Genomic DNA, 12,882 nt, shown 5'->3' with positions numbered 1-12,882 from the left:
AAGTAAAGAAAAAGGTGTAAATAAACAACACACAGCTGGGAGGAGTGGCTGATATCCCAGAGGGCTGTGCAGCCCTTCAGAAGGACTAGGACATGTTGGAGAGATGGGCAGAGAACTGTCTGAAACTCAACAGAGGAAAGTGCAGGGTCCTGCACCTGGAGAGAATAATCCCCTGCACCAGGGCAGGCTGGGTGCTGACCTGCTGGAAAGCAGCTCTGCAGAGAAGAACCTGGGTGTCTGTGGACAAGATGGAAGAAGAACCATGAGCCAGCAGTGCCCTTGTGGCCCAGAAGGCCAATGGTGTCCTGGGGCGCATTAGGAGAACATTGTCAGCAGGTTGAGGGATGTCATCCTGCCCCTCTACTCAGCCCTGCTGAGGCCACAGCATGAGTGCTGTGTCCAGTTCTGGGCTCTTCAGTAGAAGAAGGACATGGAGCTCCTGGAGCAGGTCCAGGGGAGCAGCAACAAAGATGATTAAGGGATTGGAGCATCTATCTTTTGAGGAAAGATTGAAGGAATTTGGCCTGATCAGCCTTGAAAACAGATAACTGAGAGTGGACCTTATCACTGTCTATCAGTATCTAAACAGTGGTGTTGAGGAGGTTTCCAGGCCCTTCCCAGTGGTGCCAAGCAATAGGTCAAGAGGTAAAGGGCAAAAACTGATGCACAGGAAGTTCCACCTGAATATGAAGGTGCAGGTGACCTTGCACTGGCACAGACTGCCCAGAGACGGTGTGGAGTTTCCCTCACTGGAGCTATTCAAGAATCACCTGGGCACAATCTTGTGCCATATGCTCTAGGATGACCCTGCTAGTTGTATTTGAGTTGTATTGGGACCACATGGCCCATTCTGTGGTCCCTTCCAACATGACCCATTCTGTGAGTCTGTGAAACCATGTGAGGCAAGAGAAAATATGTAATGAGAAATCCTGTTTCTTGAGAGCAGAATGTGTACTGCATTGTTGGTGTTTATTTGGTGTTGGATTATGTTCCTGAGTGACATGAAGAATGTTTTAGTATCTGATGTCACAGAGAATGCTCTTATTGTAATATTTCTACTTTTCAGTGACAAAACCAGTAAAGTTTAGAATTCTTTATATCACTACAGTTATAAAACTTATGATTGAATTTAATATTAGAGTTGCTCATCAGAATTTTGCTATTGTTTCATGTATTTCTTCTTTCTTTCTATGCATTTATCCTTAAGTATTTAGGGTAATTGCAAACAGGGGGGTTTTTGATGTTATGGTTGATATGTGCTGATCAATCTTTCAAATTTTAGCCCACAGTTTGTAGGTTCCATACAAATATAATTTTTCAGTTTCTTTGGAGACACACAAAGTGAATTATATCAAACTACTTCTATGCATGAGTAGACACCCTATGTGAAAACCTTAAATTATGAACAGCCCCTTGAAAACTACCTGATGTATTCCTTCTGGTAGAAATCAGTGAAAAAAATTCATACAAATCTCTAAGAGACTTAATTGTATAGACTGAGAACAAAATGGTCATTAATGAACACAACTAAACCTTCTCACTTGACAGGATCTAAGTCGGAAATTATGCATATCCAACCTAAAGAACCTTACATGAACTTAATTTTTTATATAGCATGTGATCCATAAGCTTTGACACCTGCAGCACTACATAATTCAAAATTTGACACATTTATAATCACTACTTGGATGTGAAAGTCGTATTTCAGTAAGTAGTATTGAAGAAGGATAAAAGAAATTATTGAAAATCTCTTGAGCAAAGCAAACTTCTGTTGTGATTTAACCTGTCCTATAAAAGTGTCATGCTTTTTCAGTAAGTAGATAGCCAGCCAAAAAAAAAGGAAAAAAATCAAAAAAAACCAAACCCAGATGAAAATGAAAAGGCAAAGAATTTAAAAACTGAAATAATGATGGTTAATATTGCAATATGACAGCCTGATCTCAGAATATTTTGCAAACAAGTTGCACCAAAGTAGTTTTAATGAATTTTTCATCATGTTCTGTACAGTACCAATTGAACAACCCTATTGCATTTACTATGCCAGAAGGCTAAAATCTACTAAAATGAACACTTCACATTTACTTTTAGGAAAATACTTTTAATATTCAGGAATAATTCAGTAAAACTTACTTCAAAGTCAAGGTCCGAATAACGTGATTTTCTTCTCTATTAAGCAGTAAAAAAAAAGAAAAAAGAGGTTTTATTAACAAGGGGACTATTCAAGTAATATTAATGAATCTAAATAACATTATTTTTTTCCTATCAGGTATATATTAGGTATTTTGTAAGGAGATAGGGATTTTGATCTTGATAATTTAAGAGTAATGTGTGACTTTGCATAGTTTATTAGACCAGTATAATCATGTTTTCTCTGAAATAAAACAGAATGCATTTCACTGGGATGCATAATGTGCATGTTATTTGCATGCAATTGAACCTGTTGGTGTATAAAATATTTCTATACTTTCTGTGGTATTTGAAAATTATCATAATATTTATACATTTTTACACAGGTACCTATACATATCTATGATTTAGACTTTTTATAGGTTTACAGAAATTGATTCTTTCCTACATCAATCATACATTGGTACAACTCCATTGATTTTAATGGAATAAATGACAGCAAAACCAAGCCAAAGCCATAGCTTCAGCTTGTTTCCTTGCAATGGCAATCTGAATGGATAAAGCAATGACTTTGTTTTAAACTTATGACAAATCTGATTCAAAGCATCTGATATAAAGCAAGAATGATTTACTAGTGAAGTAATCACTTGTATAAAATGCAACAGAATATGATTGCTTAGACATGTTACAAATAATTTAGCACAGAATTTTTTAGATTCAAAAAGAAATCAGTTATAAAGTCAAATTATATCAAAAAGAAGCAGGAATATTTTAAAGAAGGGATAAATTTTTATTTTTTTTTTAGAATTGGAAATTAAATGACTTGCAATAGATTAAAGAGATGTAAAAAGAAGAAGCTAGGTTATGAGAGCTGAAAAGAATGAAAAAAACTTGAGAATGAAGAAAATACATCCATCTTTAGGAAGGAGGGTTAAAGAAGATAAAAGTACTCCCAAACCCAAAAAGGCTTTCTGCTGAAGTTTAACCCTAATTTTTATGATAGGGCAATTGATGGCTTTAAGTCATGGTGAAGGAACCTTTTCACACCACACTTAATTTCTTCAGTAAAGAAGAATCAAACTCACTAAGTCAAGAGGAAGAATGTTTCTGATTTTGATTTTATTTGGTTTAACAAACCTACAGGTTTTAGTAGCTGCTTTGTTTTCCTGAAATGGAAAGGAATTATTTTACAAGTCTTCCAGCTGTAAAAAGTGGAAGATGTTTGGTATCTGTGCACTTGATTATACCCCTTTGTGACACGTTGTCTGGTTTTGTAGTAAAATTTTAATGCTCCAATCCACAATAATATAAGGAATATTACTGCAACACTGTCGACACTCTGATGCCTAAAGGGCTCTGAGGCTCTATAAAAGAACAGTCTAAGTTAAAACAACCAACAAAACAAGCTTTGGAGAAGCTATCTTTAATCATCAAGGCCTGATTTAAAGAGAATCTATGAATTTGTGATGAGGAATGATCTACTTTTAAGGTACAATTAGACCACATCTACCACTGAGAAGGCTCAGTGGTTACAAAATAATAAACAAGTACAATAGATATGCAGTGAAGTATACAGGAGTAACTTTGAAAAATGTTTGAAAAAGCTATTTTTAAGTTAGAATTCGGTAATGAACCTGATATTATTGAATTCTAAGTAAAAATATAGCAAATTAGGAAAACATATTCAGTTTGCTAGGTACTGTGATTTGTAAAATTGAAACACTTGTATATTGCTTTAAGTGTACTTGACTGCAGTGAAAATATTCCTGGCATAGCTGAATTATTAGGTTTTGTCTATTAGTAGATAGACAATTCTATCACTGTTTACATGGTGAAAATACATATCTAAAAGACTGCAAAATATTCAGTTGTCCTACTGTCAGAGAGAGGCAAGTATTGCAATTTTGTATCAGTTATGACCAAACAGGTTGTACACCACAGGTTTTTCTCAGTGAGGGTTTTCTAGGGCTCAACAAGAACCTTTCACAAAAATATTTATTTCAAACTTATGTAGTAAGGAACAGGTGTTCTGTGCTTGTGCTTCACGTTTTTTGCGTGTCTGCATACAATGAAATACAGCACAAGTGCTGCCCGAGCACAAAACATCCACTGTATCTAACTGCTGCAGGAACAGCAAAGTTCTGCAAGTTTTGAAAACAAAGGATGCTGGTTATGAATGTGATCCTGAACCATGGAAAGTTATCTGCAGTATTGTCACTGACACCACTAGGTACATAATCAGGTCCTTCTGCCTGCTAAATCATTGTCCTGAAATGACAGCAGTGTTATTTTTTGAGAGAGTAAGCATATCCAGAAGCATGAAGTCTTCCGGAAACTTACAAGGATGAAGGAGTTTCCTTTCAGTCTCAATTGGAAGCTGAAATTTTACTCAATTGTTATAGTTTCTGTATGATATACAACAGCCATGAAAATAATTGCATTAATTGTAACTGCATATATTCTTTCCTTATATGAAGTTTGTTATGCCTCTTTTGGCTGAAGAAAATGGAGATTTTCAGACATACCTAAATACTTTCAGTAATCAACCATCTAGCTCATTCTACACATTAAACTGAAAAAAGGCAACTGAGTAGAGTAAGTAGTTTTGAGTAAGTAGTCTGAGTAGAGTAGGAAAATTCTTTGTGTCAACTAAGCTGCTGAACTGGTCATACCAATATGTTTCTTTTCAAAAAGCTGTTCCCTTTATGCACCTGCAAAACTGAGAAATATTTTAGCAACATAAAAATTACACTGGAAGTTGGTGGGTTTTTCCCAAGGATCTGTTGGAGATTCACTTGAGTATTAATGCTGAAAGAATACAATTAACAAGAAACTGTAAAGGATATTATCTATGGTTTGCCTCATTTAGTATTTTGTATTTGACCAGGTTATGTTATGATGTTTCAGGAATGATATAGAGAAGGGCAAGTATAAAATCACATTTCTACCACAATGCCTTCCATAAGTCTTCAGTAGTTTCAGAATTTCCTTGGGAGGAGCTTATTCTGAAATCTAAAATGTACTAAGGTAGTGAATTCCACAATTTAAATATGTAAAAACATGAAAAAGGAAATTATGTTGTTTATCCCTTTGACATTTCATTTGATGTTCCTCTTTTTGATATTATAGGAGATATGAATACTAGTTTCCTATTCACTCCTCACTCATCTGTTCTCCAAGCTGAAGAGCCCCAAATGCTGGAGAACTGCAAGAGTCAGTAATAAAGGGAGTGTATAAAAAAACCTGAAGATCCATACAATTAGACAGTGGCTGGGAGTTAGCTGGTGCAATTCTGAAAAAAGAGAGGGTTATGGGTAGGCTTCAACCCATGTACAATTACAAATGTTACAAAAAAAGGGATCAATTTAAGCAGGCAAGGGTGTGATAGACTTCTTTGTCAACTCCAGTGACAGTTCTGCATTGCTGCTCTACACTGTAAGAAGCCAAATCATGCCCATAAACTGGGGAAATTTCAGAGGAGAGTAGCAGCAAACAGTTCTTTTAGAAGGAAGGGATAAAAGAGTTATGCAGATTTGTGTAATTTTGTCTCTGGAAGAAGCTTGTAGTGAAACCTTAGAAGGATATGAACACTGATAAACAAAACTAATATGGGAAAAACCTGGAAAAAATCAGACTTGGTATTGGGAAAAAAATTAAGTTTATGTAACTATGCAATAATTGCTGAGGGAAACAGTGGAAGCCATTCACTCTAGTCTTGAAAGTGAAGTTTGACTATGGTTTAGAGAAACATATTGAGAGTGTTCTTGCATTGATAAAAAAGATGACCTGACAAGAATTTTTCCATCTCTGATTTCTATGACTCTTCAATCTTAATTGATAAAACCCATTTTATGTAGAAAAAACCCTGTACCCTTCATGCCAGAGCCAAAATAAAATTCTGTGAAAAGAGATTTGTGGTAGTAATTAATTTAAAATCAATTTTACTTTGTGCTAATCATGTATAGCTTCTCTGTGTAATTCCAGAACAACTTTAAACTCTGCTGAGGGACAAAAATAGAATTTTGAAAAATAATTTCCATACACCAGCACACACTAATCCGCTGGCACCAGGAAAGAGCTGCTCCTACTAAAAGACTAATAAAATCCCTCTCCATGTCTGTACAATGACAAATGCCTGTTTTTCTCCTTATTCTACTCTGCATTACACCACTATCTGATTAATTACATCAGATACTCCTAAAGATATATTTCATTGTGGAAAGCATAATTGAAACCAGAGATACCATATTATAGAGAGGGCTATAACCCTTCTTCCATTAATATAAAGTCTTATTATCAGCAGTTTATAACTCGCTCTGAGATGAGATTTGACACACAAGATCTTAGCCTGAGGAGGATTTTTTCCCAGAACAAAAGTAAAGAAAAATCTTATTTGGCCCTCAGTGATATAAAGGTGGAACATGGAGAGATGTTTTTGATTTTAAATGCCTTTTTTTTATATATATAACTGAAAAACACTCTAGTTTATGAATAGAAGATTGTTGGCTACTAGTTCATAACATGAGCTAGACATAAAGCCAGGAAATTTTTATGAAAAAAAAGAATTTAATGTGGGAATTTTAAGTCTTTAAAACACGCTAGCAAATTTAGTACGCCAATACACAGCATAAACATAAATTCAAAGTTCTCACTTTAAAAGTATTCTGACAAATTATTGTGGCCTGCTGCACCCTGTTTTTATAGGGAAGCCTGCATATCTATTTACTCAATCAACCAAGACTACTTGCTTTGTGTTTCTGAATGCTTTGAGGGAAAATGTAGCACTTGTTAAATAGACAATGATAATATAAAGTCTGCAATATATGCTGCATTTTACAGGACTGACTAAAATTTCAGTTCTTCCCATCTTCAGTTACTACAATAAACTCTGACTGATTCTACCCCCACTTCTGTAAGATAACCTGAAAATAAGCTGCATCAATTTCTAAAGCTAGAGGACTCTGGGACCTACTCCCTCAGTGAAAGAAAGAGAGGGTTGTTATAGGGCTAGACTTCATTTTACTGAGAGTCACAAAATTGGCAAGAGCTGTCTTCACAGCTGATTGAAGAATGAAATGAGGAATGGGAGGGATAGAAATCTGAGATACAGAATGCCTGAAAATAGGTGCAATGTGGAAATATGATAAAGAAGAAATTCCTGTGGTGCTCATCTCTCTGTTTTTGTTCTCTCTTTTTTTTTACTTCTCATGTCATAAATCAAAATGACTTCACAACATTTTGATTTTTTTTTTTTTCTGCCTCATGCTCTGGTACTTTATTGATGAGATTGATTATTTTAACTTTGTATTTTCCCCCCTCTTTTCCTGGTTTGGGGACTTTATTATTATTATTTTATGCCTTGTTCTTTCCCTGCTGTTTTTATCTCATTCTTCCTAATACCTTCATTTTGTTTTTTCTCCATTGCTGACATATTTCCCACCTTTTTTTTTAATGTCTTTTTCCTGCCCTTTATCTTTACCTATCTTTAATTTTTCTTTGCACTTCACCATCTTAAACATATCCCTTTATTTTCTCAGTTGTAACAGTATTTTCTTCCTTAAGTCCCCTGTCAGTAATTTGGCCAAGGACTTACAGACTGTCTTTGAATGTTTTAAGAGCTCTCATAAATGAATACTGAAGGATTATTTTGGTGACACAATCAACATAAAGATCTCTCAGCAGAATCTGAGGCAGAAAAATAAAAAGAGAATAAACTGGAATAAATAAACTGGAAATAAATAAATAAACTGGAAAATAAAATAAATAAACTGGAAAGAGAATTTCAGTTCTTTACATGACAAATAATTTGTAAAGTCTTTTCCTTCCTGTTCTTATAAAGCACATGACATTTCCCCACCCCCACCCCCCTTAATAAATGTATATATTGCCTGTATTTACATGTTCTTAATTTTATAATTTTAATAGTCTTTGTCTTCTTTCAGCTCTTTTCCATTTTTTGCTCACACTCCACTAACCAAAGCTCCCTTCAAAGAACCACTCATTCTTCTTCAACAAAGCTAAAATGCAAGTCTATTCACAGGTATCTGCTTCTTCATACCTTTTTTTTTGCCCAATAAAAAGAGATTAATTACTTTTCCTGGAGATATGTTTCCCAGATCAGCTTCTTTCTCTACACTTAAACCTCCTAACTTTCCTCTGCATCTAAGTGTCTGGGAATGCAATGCTTCACTTCAAAGTAATTTCATTTTAATGAGCACAACACTCAGTGTAAGTTTTCAAAACAAAAACCATTCCAAAAGACTGTATTGAGTGTTCTCTTCATTAAAATCAAAACACTTTGAACTGAAGGAGCATACTACAAACCACTTTGATGCCAAGGTAGCAAAGCCAGTTTTAATCCATGCAGATAAGGAATGTTCAGGAGATTAACCAGATGTTTGATTAGTCCTCCTCAGAAACTCCATGTTGTGCTAATATGCCTGCCTATGCTGGGTGCATACCAAATAAAATAAAAATCACCGATTTGCACATTGCGAATCTTCACATCCTTAAATTTATACTTATCTGGGCAATACTTGTATGTAAATATTATGGCATTCTCAAACTATCTTTTGCAAACTAAAATTCCTCCAGACATAGTAAAGCATTTAATTGTTCACATCTAAACATTTCCTTCAGAAAAAAAATAGATATAAAAGTTTTAGAAGAAAGTTTGTGACAAAGAGTAGGATGCATCTGACTAAATTTAGGACATTAACATTTTTAATGCTTGTGTTTGAACTACTCATTCTGGCTTCCTCTATGGAATCTGAAAAGAGACACATGCACTGAGGCATGTAATTTACTTCATCCTGGAGCAGATGTCTAAAAGTGGCCTAAAAATGGCTATTTGTCTCAATTGACTCTATAGGGGAGCCAAATGTGAAGACCTCTTTTTCCATTTCATTAGGGAAATGTCTACATTTAGATATTTAATGGTGGGAGGTGGTGGATACTCCCTTCATTGTTAGAAGTCAGGATATAAATTTTTGTGTTGATACTGTATCTGTGTTCCGACTAGAAGCTGATAGGAGGGGGAAGCTTTCATCTGCTCAGGATCTTCTCCTTTAGAACTGGTCTAGTCAGGCTCTGTCAGGAAAGAGGTCGGCAGGGTGATCTTGAATGTCCTGCTGCAGGTTTTGCTGTTCCATGTCTGACAAAGCCCTGTCTTTTGAAAAGTCTTGCAATCTTCCAAAAAAAATTGGGCTTTACCTCAACCCTTGCTTCTTACACAACTGCATAGTAAAAACACAATCACATTCTTTATCTGGCTGGATCTGCTTATCAGGGTCTGCTTGAGCCTCTGACTTTCTTCTACATACAATTTTCTTTCATGTTCCTATCTTCAATTCAGTGCAGCACATCCTTATCTTCAGTTCAGTGAAGCACATCCTCATCAAGTAATGTTGGGAATCACAAAGGCAGACACAAAAGCCAAAACAGTTTCTTTCATTTCTGACCTGCCCTAATATCTGTTCTCTCTTCCTAATACATGGGATTATGCTGTGTTTCATGAGGCTTACAAATATAACTGGCTTTCTAGACCAAATACAGCCTGCTAAACCTAGTATGCTTCCCAAGTTAGAAGAGACTACATATTTCCTATCTTGTAATATTTTACTGCATTTTCTACAACATACTTAGTACTCTCTCCTGAGCATAGAAATGATATACAGAATGGTGACTGAGATTCCGTGTCTACGTCCCATCTTAGAGGTAAAGTTAATATATGATACAAATACAGTTATAAAAATAACTTTAAAGGAGCAGTACATTATACTGATCGATTTTCAGGTCTATATTCCAAAGGGGTGTGAAGAACTATAATTTTGTGTACAATGAAGTACTATTGTCACAATTTTTACAACTAAACTAAGATCTGCTTTTTTTTTTTTTTTTTTTTTTTTTTTTTTTTTTAGGTATCCTAGATAAACTTTGTCACCAATGGAGGAAAAGAGGCATCACCAGAAATTTATTTAGAGTGGAAGTTTGGTGGCATATATGTCCATCTTCTCTAAGAATTATGAATCTTTCTCACATATCCATATCTCTAATATTAACTGGACTGGATTTAAGCCTCTATATCTGACAAAAATTATCTGAAAGACAGTGTTGTAGCTAGGTGGGAGAGAATACTGCTGGAAGGTGACCTTAACTATTTTGCTTCTGAGGTTGCATTAAATTTGAGAACTCCCATGGACCACCTAAGATCTATTAACTAACATACCTGAACTGCGGACAGTAATTTCTTTAACAATGCAGTCTTGCTTTGAAAGAACCTGTCTATCTGAGCACTGAAAGGGCAAGCGCTTAAACTATCTTTTAGAAAAAAATTTGAAAATTTGTTCAAGATTATACATATTCATCTTAACGGCAACCAAAACATGGATAATTTTTGATTCCTTGCAGATCCACACACTTAATTTCCTATTAATTTTTAAGTTAAATCAACTCTTACAAAAATTTATGATAGTACACACACAATATAAACAACATGGAAAATATTTTGCATTCAAAGCCTGTAAAGGTATCTCTTAAAAAGAATCTAAATTCTGATCTTCTGCCCAAACTCTTCATTAAACTTCATAAAACTTCAACTCCATTTTAAAAGAAACATCCATAAGTATCCACCATTTATGAAGCATCAGCTACAGCTGCATCTAAAAATTGAAAAATAAGGCTGAGTCTCTGCTTCCCTACACAGACAGGTCTAAACATTGTAGAGTAATAGCTAATGGCTTCAAGTTTGCACATAAAGTAGAATTTTTTCCATGCGTAACTTTCAGAGAATGAGTGAGTACCATGCTTTTCTCATTTGTCTTTCTCTGTCCCACAAAATGTCATGTTTCAAAACATTTGATGTGCTGGTTAAATGTATTCCCAGGTCTTAAGGTGGTCCAAGTATGAAATTAACTCCAGCTCACTCCTGGCTTTCACAGGTAAAAGCTTAATAAGAATGACAGTGTTTGATGCTTAGATCTTAATCATTTATTTCAATAGGTTTCACTTTGAAAATGCTGAAAACACACAGACAGATTGTAGCAATAACTGAAAGCCTTTTAAAGGCTTTTCAGTTCACTTTTGCAATCTGTCTGAAATCTGTGATACTCCACACGAAGCCCACCTGTACCTATTGCACACATCAGTTGTACCAATGCCTGCATGCACATGCAAACAAAACTAAATCAGTAAATGGTGAATTATTGGATGCAAGAATCCAAGATTTACACCAATGAGAGCAGAATCAGACCTATCATATCTGAGATGGATATGATTGTCAGCAATAAAATGACAAAAATTTTCAACTGCATGTGCTTGCAGGTAGGGCCAATGATTAGCACTTGTATCTTGCAGGAATAGTTTTTCTTCTCATAGCAACACAGAATTTTCCAGTGGACTTTACCTGGTAGGTCACGAAATCCTCGGCAGTCGTGTGGAATGTTAAATCTCCAGAACTATATTGTTTCATACAGACTGGCTCTGAAACTTTAGTCTTGTTTTCTAGGTATAAACACTTCTGATAATAAGAGAAATATGAACAGCAGTGTATGATCCCAAACAATAATTTATACTGAATTAAAACATTAGCTTCACCCCTTAGACACAAGACACAATTTATTGTCTTATTATAAAATTAGAACGACAGCGCATGCAATTTGTTTGTGCACCACTGACCTCTAAAGAGCTCATTGATATTGTGGATCCAGTTTCACTTCTTGATAATCCTGCATTGTCATCCAGCTCTGAGGCAATGAAATTCTTCACTGCTGTGCGGGGCTCAAATGGCAAACTCTGCATATGTTCTTGGGTGGGAAGATGCTGGTCTAAATTGATATTAAATTGGTCCATTACAGAGGGATTCATATTGAACTCAGGATTAACTTTGTAGTGCAAAAGCCTTTCATGAGGCAAGGTATCCATGCCTATATTCATTTTGCTTTCATCTTTCAATGATGGCTGGGTATTTACTGAGCCCCGGGGCATGACTATATAGTCGCTCTCAATCATCCGTTCTTGAGGATGGACTATGTCCATATCTGCACCTCTCAAATTATCGTCAGTGCATAAATACACAGTCCTCCGCAGCTCGCTGTTGTCTTTTTTCAAGCACTGATTGGCCAGTTCACTCATACTCATAGGCATGTGGAGACCTGTTGGTTGCTGGATGATGACTTTGGAGATGATGTTTCCAGGCAAGGTTGAATAGCTCATTCCTTCTGGGTTTGGTCCCTTTTCCTCCTCTTCATCATTTAGTGAAATTCTAGAAAGTGTTCCTGTTATAGTGGCTGCTCTGCAAGGTCCAATGTCTTTATGCAGAACTGTGGGTCAGAGAAAAGGATTCTTACAGAATGAAACCATATCAACCTAACACTGCTTTTTCTCGTGGCTTTATCTAGCAGTGCTTCCTTTACTAGTGCGTATTCTAAAATATTTTCTTTCCACTTATTAAGTTTCATGGTTTTGGGTTTTTTGTTCTCTTAATCTACTGTGTGTAACTGACACTGATCTCTGACTAGCTTCAGTCATTTATATGAATTAAAAACATTTCATTTTTCCTACTGACTTCTATAGATTTAAGGTGACTTAGAGCTTAAGCACAAGCCTGCCATGTGGAACTCATTAAGGGTTTTCCAAAAAAATACACTATGACATCCCTACTGCCATTATTAACTCCACATAACCTTCTGGAAAATGTCAAACAGATTGTAAGGAAGAATCATTTTGTCAATCCATTGTAATGACCTACCATAAGAT

At 35.5% G+C, this 12,882-nt stretch overlaps 1 protein-coding gene across 25 annotated transcripts in view; it reads right to left on the bottom strand.

Moving 5' to 3' along the window:
• The window catches only part of ADGRB3 (adhesion G protein-coupled receptor B3), a 442,973-nt gene that overhangs the window by 8,980 nt on the left and 421,111 nt on the right, over nucleotides 1–12,882 (bottom strand). For 11 of the 25 annotated variants that reach the window (XM_030269508.4, XM_041714792.2, XM_030269509.4 and 8 more), the window contains 2 exons: nucleotides 11,803–12,446; nucleotides 2,131–2,166 (listed from right to left, as the gene is read on the bottom strand). In XM_030269508.4, the coding sequence (XP_030125368.1) occupies nucleotides 2,131–2,166; nucleotides 11,803–12,446 (680 nt within the window). Of the gene's footprint in view, nucleotides 1–2,130; nucleotides 2,167–11,530; nucleotides 11,645–11,802; nucleotides 12,447–12,882 lie in introns of all 25 variants that reach the window. The other 14 variants (XM_030269501.4, XM_030269498.4, XM_030269502.4 and 11 more) reach the window with 2 other exon arrangements.

Source organism: Taeniopygia guttata, chromosome 3 (assembly GCF_048771995.1).
Source record: "Taeniopygia guttata chromosome 3, bTaeGut7.mat, whole genome shotgun sequence".
NCBI classification, from domain to species: domain Eukaryota; kingdom Metazoa; phylum Chordata; class Aves; order Passeriformes; family Estrildidae; genus Taeniopygia; species Taeniopygia guttata.
This window is presented reverse-complemented; position numbering and strand designations above follow the sequence as displayed.